The sequence below is a fragment of the Alosa alosa genome, chromosome 8 (assembly GCF_017589495.1).
Source record: "Alosa alosa isolate M-15738 ecotype Scorff River chromosome 8, AALO_Geno_1.1, whole genome shotgun sequence".
NCBI lineage: Eukaryota > Metazoa > Chordata > Actinopteri > Clupeiformes > Clupeidae > Alosa > Alosa alosa.
The window spans coordinates 22,830,105-22,837,185 of NC_063196.1; the positions used below are offsets into that span (position 1 = coordinate 22,830,105).

The 7,081-nt window shown below is 40.3% G+C and overlaps 2 protein-coding genes across 3 annotated transcripts in view; both read left to right on the plus strand.

Annotated features, from left to right (window-relative positions):
* The window catches only part of LOC125298810 (pleckstrin homology domain interacting protein), an 81,869-nt gene extending 80,374 nt beyond the window's left edge, over positions 1-1,495 (plus strand). Inside the window, 1 exon segment of the mRNA XM_048249677.1 lies at positions 1-1,495. This exon segment is cut by the window's left edge and continues 1,788 nt beyond it. The gene's annotated coding sequence lies outside the window, so the exon portion shown is untranslated.
* Positions 1,496-1,777: 282 nt separating this feature from the next.
* Positions 1,778-5,479, plus strand: si:dkey-261l7.2 (uncharacterized protein LOC569751 homolog). 2 transcript variants are annotated; one of them, XM_048251301.1, is made up of 7 exons: positions 1,778-2,001; positions 2,257-2,392; positions 2,476-2,565; positions 2,755-2,858; positions 3,650-3,810; positions 4,844-4,960; positions 5,198-5,479. In XM_048251301.1, the coding sequence occupies exons 2-7, from the start codon at positions 2,268-2,270 to the stop codon at positions 5,291-5,293; spliced, it is 693 nt and encodes a 230-aa protein (XP_048107258.1). In that variant the 5' UTR covers positions 1,778-2,001; positions 2,257-2,267; the 3' UTR covers positions 5,294-5,479. The 2 variants fall into 2 exon arrangements, with proteins under 2 accessions (XP_048107258.1, XP_048107259.1); XM_048251302.1 differs by having other exon boundaries at positions 2,764-2,858.
* Positions 5,480-7,081: the final 1,602 nt, after the last annotated feature.

Below are 7,081 nucleotides of genomic sequence, written 5' to 3' on the forward strand. Positions count from 1 at the left end.
GTGTGTGTGTCGGCAAGAGAGAGAGGCAGTGATGCAGTCATGTTTACAAGATGTGACAGTATGCCATTTTATTTTAACAGAAATATGACATCATTGTGTGTGTGTGTGTGTGTGTCCATCCAAGACTTTTTCTTGGTACCTTTTGAAATACACAAGGTACATGTATGAGTGTCTTAGTACATGATTATGCACTTACAAACCTGGGGTGTGCTGTATGTTGTGCAAATAGGTTCAGAGGACTTGTGTACATTTTTATATGTAATTCCCTTTGTAAACAGCCCAGTTTGAGGTCTTTTCTCATGCTGTCCTGTATGGCTGGGCCTGAACTTAGTGTGTACGACTGGAAATGACCATGAGAGGATGCCCTGTTTCTGTGTCCATGTTTGGACTGAATATTGTTCGTTCTGATTGTGCCTTCAATTTCCCCAACCGTGTGTGTGTGTGTGTGCACGCATGTGCGTTTGTGTGAGAGAGAGAGGATTCTGGAATATCTATGGCTCCTTCTTGGTACCGTCTTTGTTCCCCAGTGAGGTTCTGGTCCACAGGTACCACTGTAAGACATGGTTTAGCCCTCCACTCACTCCCTCCTCATCATGGGCCTGTGTGGACTGGACTCACGCGGCCCCATTGTTTTGTGATCACCCCACAGCCAAAGAGGACTGTACTGACTTTTCACTGGATCTGCGTCTGTCTTGGAAGGACTGAGATCTGGATTTTAGTGTGGACTGGTCTATTTTTGTGAATCTGGATTGATGTGAACTTCAACTTCAGAGAGTCCTCTGGAACAGATACACTCCTTATCTGACCTGGTCAGCCGAAACAGTGGGTTTTCTTCTGTGGTTTATTGGACATTTGGTTTTATTTCTCCTTTTTTTAAAAAGTAATGATTACGTTTTTTTATTTTGAAGTTGCCAAATGGAGCTCTGTGGTGGTGTGGAGTTGTGAATGTCTCAGAATGTCTTTTTTTTTTTTTTAAGCTGGTTTTGGTGAACCATAGCCTGGTGGTTGTGTGTGTGTGTGAAAGAGAGAAAGAGTGTGTGTGAGTTTGTGTGTGTGTCCAACCTCTTTGGCACCAGTGTGTTGTGTGTAGGTTTGTGAGTGTACGTATTTTTATACTCCTTTGACTATGATACCCATTATGATATCCCACCTCTAACCCCTACAAAGCAATGGAGTGCTTCACAGGATTTGACATCACGCTACCCACCCATCATCTGACCTGTAGAGCCCTGCGATGTGAGGCGTGAGGTCAAGCGGGGGGTGGGGGGGCTGCATGCAACCTTTCCCAGAATTCTCTCTGTGTGAGGTTTGGGAAGAGGCTTTACTGTCCTCTGGTTTCCACGGAGATTGGATTAGAGGACTTTATATGTTAGTTTGTATACTTTTATATAAAAAAGTAAATGCAAAAAAACATAAGCATAGAATGTATGTGTAGGGAGTACTGCTGTCATATTAGTTCATACTGATATTTTAAAGAAATAAACAGTTGTGTTTACAATGCTGTCCCTCAGTCATTGCTTTCCATGTCATTATTTTAACCACACATTTTTCAACTGTAAAATATGTCTGACCGTGCCCGTAGGATACACTATATAGATCCATTCCTGTGAGGATACTGCCATCTCGTGTCACTGTGCTAACACAGCGCCTGCTAAACACATCCGCGTGGGGCACCCCTGACGTGGCGGCGCGAGAGACACGCGCCTTTATTCGTGTAGGACGGTCATTGGACGCGTGCGCCTCCTGGCAGTTTTTTGTAAATATAAATGCGCAGGTGCCTGACCGAAACTGACAAACAGAACACACTCATGCAAATATTATAACAAACTTTTAAGTGGGGACACGCCATGACTCCACGTATAGCTAAACGGTGTAGCTGGTAAACCATTTTAACATGACCAGTTTAAAATGACTGATGAGTCAATATTTGACTAGTTCAATGTAGGTAGTTTGAAACGTGAAGTCTGGAAAACAAATTTCAGTCAGCTTACCTATCGTAAGGTAAGATATTAGGGTGTTTGTTCAAAATGTAGCTATGACTTTAACCTCATTATAATATTGTAAATCAACTTTATTCTATATGTAGCCTACGACATATTTAAATCAATTACAAACTTTCCTTATCTTCTCAAATTGATTCTGTAAACTCGGCTTCCATGCCGCTCGAATCAACTATATTTGGATTTGCTCTTCGGTTTGCACTTGCGTTCAGCACTGACCGCAGCGCTGTGTGGTCTTCCTCGTCCGTGTTCGCAGGTGGCGAAGCAATGCCGCAGATCACCGCAACAACCATACTACAACTGGCGCTTCTTCTCTCGGCATTGCCCGCGCAGTACCTCATCTCCAAATGGAGCAGCGTGTCAGCGGCAGAGCGCTACCACAGTATTAAAAGGCAGGAGGCAACTTTTCCCCCTCTCTCTGATCACCCTGTGTGTGCTGGAGTGTTTCAATGATTTCCTGTTCTCTGCCCTGTAGTTTTCTGAGAGCTTGGAATGACCTCAGCTCCTCTTACCTGAACGCCAGCGCTTGGATTGAGTGGGCAACGTCGTGGGTGCCCAAAGTGACGTGAGTTAGTTCCTTTCACAGAAAGTTAAGTCAACTTTATTTATATGGCTCGATGAAAAACAACAACAGTTGTTTCAATATGCTCTACAGGCGACATATAGACAGATAATTAATACATTTAGAATAATTACAGTGAAGTGCACCATACCCGCCATGGCCTTCGGAAATTATGAACATTTAAGATAGCAGCTTTTCCAGGCTCTTTGACGATCCTGAGGAAGTGGAGGATGTGGATGATGGCTCCCCTCCCCTCGAGGAGTTGCTCCAGGACAACGACCTTGGTTACTTTGCAGGTAAGACGAATAAGCCCGTTACCCATGTCTTTGTTATTATAAGAATAATAATGAAACACACAGGATAACTTTTTTCATTTCTTTGATTTTAATCCGTTGTGAATGACTTGATCATTCACCCCTTACTTCTGTGATGTTTGAAATACCTCTAATATCCTTACCCTCTATAATGTTCCTGTAGTTCATTCTTATAGGCTACTTCTATTTTGCAAAATATGATAATACTTCTATAGTATGTCCCAAAATACTATAGTATTCCTATAAGGTTACTACAATACTTCCAAGATTCCTATTAAAGTTCTTTTTTGTAAGGGTCAATAGCTGAGGAGCTTCATTTTACACTATTATTTACAATGTGTTGGTGTAACAGTAGCCTACAGTTTTATTTACTTTTAATAGCAGAATAAAAAAGTATTATTTACAATGTGTTGGTGTAACAGTAGGCTACAGTTTTATTTACAATGTGTTGGTGTATAACAGTAGGCTACAGTTGTATTTACAATGTGTTGGTGTAACAGTAGGCTACAGTTTTATTTACTTTTGATAGCATAATAAAGAAGTATTATTTACAATGTGTTGGTGTAACAGTAGGCTACAGTTTTATTTACTTTTGATAGTAGAGTAAGGAATGCAAACAGACCTAAGGGGGGCTTGAATCATATTGATTTTGACATATGGCATTGGTCACCAAATAGAGATATTAGGCTAACATTTTAAATGTTTGAGTAAATATGGGAAAACATGTTTTAAATGTGTGTGTGTGTGTGTGTGTGTGTGTGTGTGTGTGACAGCCTCAAAAGATGTCCACAGCCCGCGGCCAATGTATGTGTTGCACCGGGTGGGTCATGTTGTCATGGAGAATCAGAACAACATGGTTGGTGTGATCGTTGGCTGGGATGCTGAGCTGCGGGCGCCGCCAAACTGGATCAAGAAAAGATACACACAGCCAGAGGTACGTATATCCATTTCTACATACACATAGACAAATACACATACATACACACATAGACAAACACACACACATACACATAGACAAATGAGCCTGGCAGAGACACAGACAATTACACATACATACACAGACACAGACAAATACACATACAGTACATACACATAGACAAATACACATACATACATATACACATAGATAACACATACACATAGACAAATACACATACACATAGACAAATACACATACATACATATACACATAGACAACACATACACATAGACAAATACACATACATACATATACACATAGATAACACATACACATAGACAAATACACATACACATAGACAAATACACATACATACATATACACATAGACAACACATACACATAGACAAATACACATACACATAGACAAGTACACACATGTCATAGACAACACACACATGTCATAGGTTTGCAGAATTAACTGTTTTTAACCAATTAGCGCAGCGTGGTTATGATGCAGGTTTAAGCACGATTTAGCCAGTGGACTTTTATGACAACAATTGCAGGATTGTTAATGTTTTCTTTAAACATGCATGTAGGTTTGTTGAGAGACAAGGGGAGGCTGTGCAAAGGTGCACATATCTCTACAATAAACAAATTCCATCCAAATTAAAGTACAACATGCAAAGTCATTGTGTGGTGGTCAATGTTGATATTGTGGTGGGCCGCCACAAATAAGTCAATGTATGGGAAACACTGGTACATACACATACACATAGACACATGAGCCTGGCAGAAAAGTGTCTTACATTTTGTAAAAAATACTAGTTGTACAGAATTACATATTCAACTATCAATGCTAAAAATGTCCCCATATTTGTGTTGTGTGTCTATGTCTATGTGTGTGCGTGTGCTGCCTGTGTGTGTGCGTGTGCTGCCTGTGTGTGTGTGTGATGCATGTGTGTGTGTGTGTGTGTGTGTGTGTGTGTGTGTGTGCCTGCATGTGTGTGTGTGTGTGTGCCTGCATGTGTGTGTGTGTGTGTGAGTAGCTGCAGAGTGCAGTAGATAGTCCTCATTATAAGGTTGTGTTTAGTGGCCCTGCCTCATCCTCTATTATGGTGGGATATCTACCCCAGTCAGCTCTGAGGCGAATCAGAGGATACAAGGTATAAAAAACACACGCTCTCTCTCACACACACACACACACACACACACACACAGGCACCTGCTCACTTGCAAAACCATGTTATTTGAAATTAATTTTATTATCCAGGATTTATACATTACACCTTTCTATTTGTCATCATTCTACTTGTCACAAAACTGTATGCACTATACTGTATAGAATGGCATTGGATTACAGACGTGTGTGTGTGTGTGTGTGTGTGTGTGTGTGCTCTCAGCCGGAGATCCCCACCCTTGACCTGTACTTCTCCGACTTTGACGGCAAGAAGTTTGTAATGAAGCCTTGGCTGGAACAGATCTACCCTGAAGACTGAGTAAGAAGACGGAGAAGGAGAAGAGAGAGAGAGAGAAAGAGAGAGAGAGAGAGAGAGAGAGAGAGAGGGAGGATGATGATGATGATGATGTTGGTGATGATGAAGGTACAGAAAGCATGAAGGCTGGGTAGACTTGAGAGTTGACATGGAGCAGTTGAAGAACATAATATAACATTATGTAATTTATTTGTGCGTGTGTGTCTTTGTGTTTGTTAATGTGTGTGTGTTTGTGTGTGATAGATTAACAAACTTTAATGCCAAAAGTCATTCAGCCCACCAACTTGATCTGTAATGTCATACGTCTATAGTGTAGTCTATTGGGTAGTGTATTGTGGTATTCAACGGCACATTATGAGCAGCTTGGCTCCAGACTGGGCTGTAGTGAAGGTGTTGAAGTGACGTTTGACCGTGTGTGTGTTGTTGTAAATCATGCTGATGATTGTAGCTTTGCTTAGTGCACCAACAGGGTAGCATTCTTTTTTAGTTTTTTTCCCCCCAACAGCCCGAACTCCCTTATTCTCCATGTGAGAGACCCTGTAGTCCCCCATGTGTTCAGTGTTGGTTTTAAGGTCAATATTATTGTGTTTGCCGAAAAATGTTGCACAGGGATGAGAGACTTTTCATGAGCTTCAAATGTGAACTGAGTGTTTCCCAGAGATGGGAAGTAACGAAGTACGAATACTTCGTTAGTGTACTCAAGTAGATTTTTCAGATATTTTTACTTTACTATTTACTTTTGAGGTGACTTTTTACTTTTACTCCTTACATTTTAACAAGAATATCGGTACTTTCTACTCCTTACATTTTACAAAACTGACTTACTTTAGTTTTAAATAATTTCAGTGGAGTTACTGTTATTATTTTTCGCGTCATCAATAGTGAATGGGAATATACGTTGCACTTGACGCACCACTACAAGATGACTCATCAGATTTGGGCGGCAGTCATTCGTGGCAAATCATTGCAGCTTGATGGCAGTAACATTAACGTTAGCATGTAGTAGTATGTCTCAATTAAATTTAAAAAATGCCCTCCTCTCCTCGCCTTTGGTGCTTCCCTAACTTCTAGCTGCAGTGTAGCCTATACCCTTAGCAATATGCAGCATTGGGTCTTGAACAGAGATGTAGTGGAGGCTAAACGCAATAAACGTTTATAATTTACGCAGTAAACGCAGTTTACCAACCTCTGAAATTTCATAAATAGTTTGTCCACCTCTTATTAGAGTTTATCCACCTCTCAAAAGAGTTTATTCACCAATTACAACTGTTAACATTTAAAAATCATACTGTATTATCCACAATAACAATATGTACACATCAACACTCTATGAACCACTTAATGCCACTTGTATTGTTATAAGCATTGTACAATAACCTCCACCATCATCAAACATGTTCTGAATGCCTTTTCTAAAAATCTGATACCGCATGGCGCAGTCCACTTTACCGTGCTCACAGAACTCATAGTTACCCACCTCTTATTTTCCCACTACATTCCTGGTCTTGAAATATTCACAGGAATCCATATGAATTAAATATTCATGTTGTTTTATCCAATATTAGTTGTGCAGATCCAAGTCCATCTTATACACACCCATGAAGCCAACAAAGAAAATGCAAAAATAGAGACTTTTGTGTAATTATTCCATTTTGTGTAGTCATATCAGAACCTGACATACAATCCAAATAGTCTACAAGAAACCTCAGAAATGCATACTTTTATTGTCAGTATGCATTTTGGGTAACCAAAAGTCCTACTGTATGTGGAGTTTCCATAGGGCATTACAAA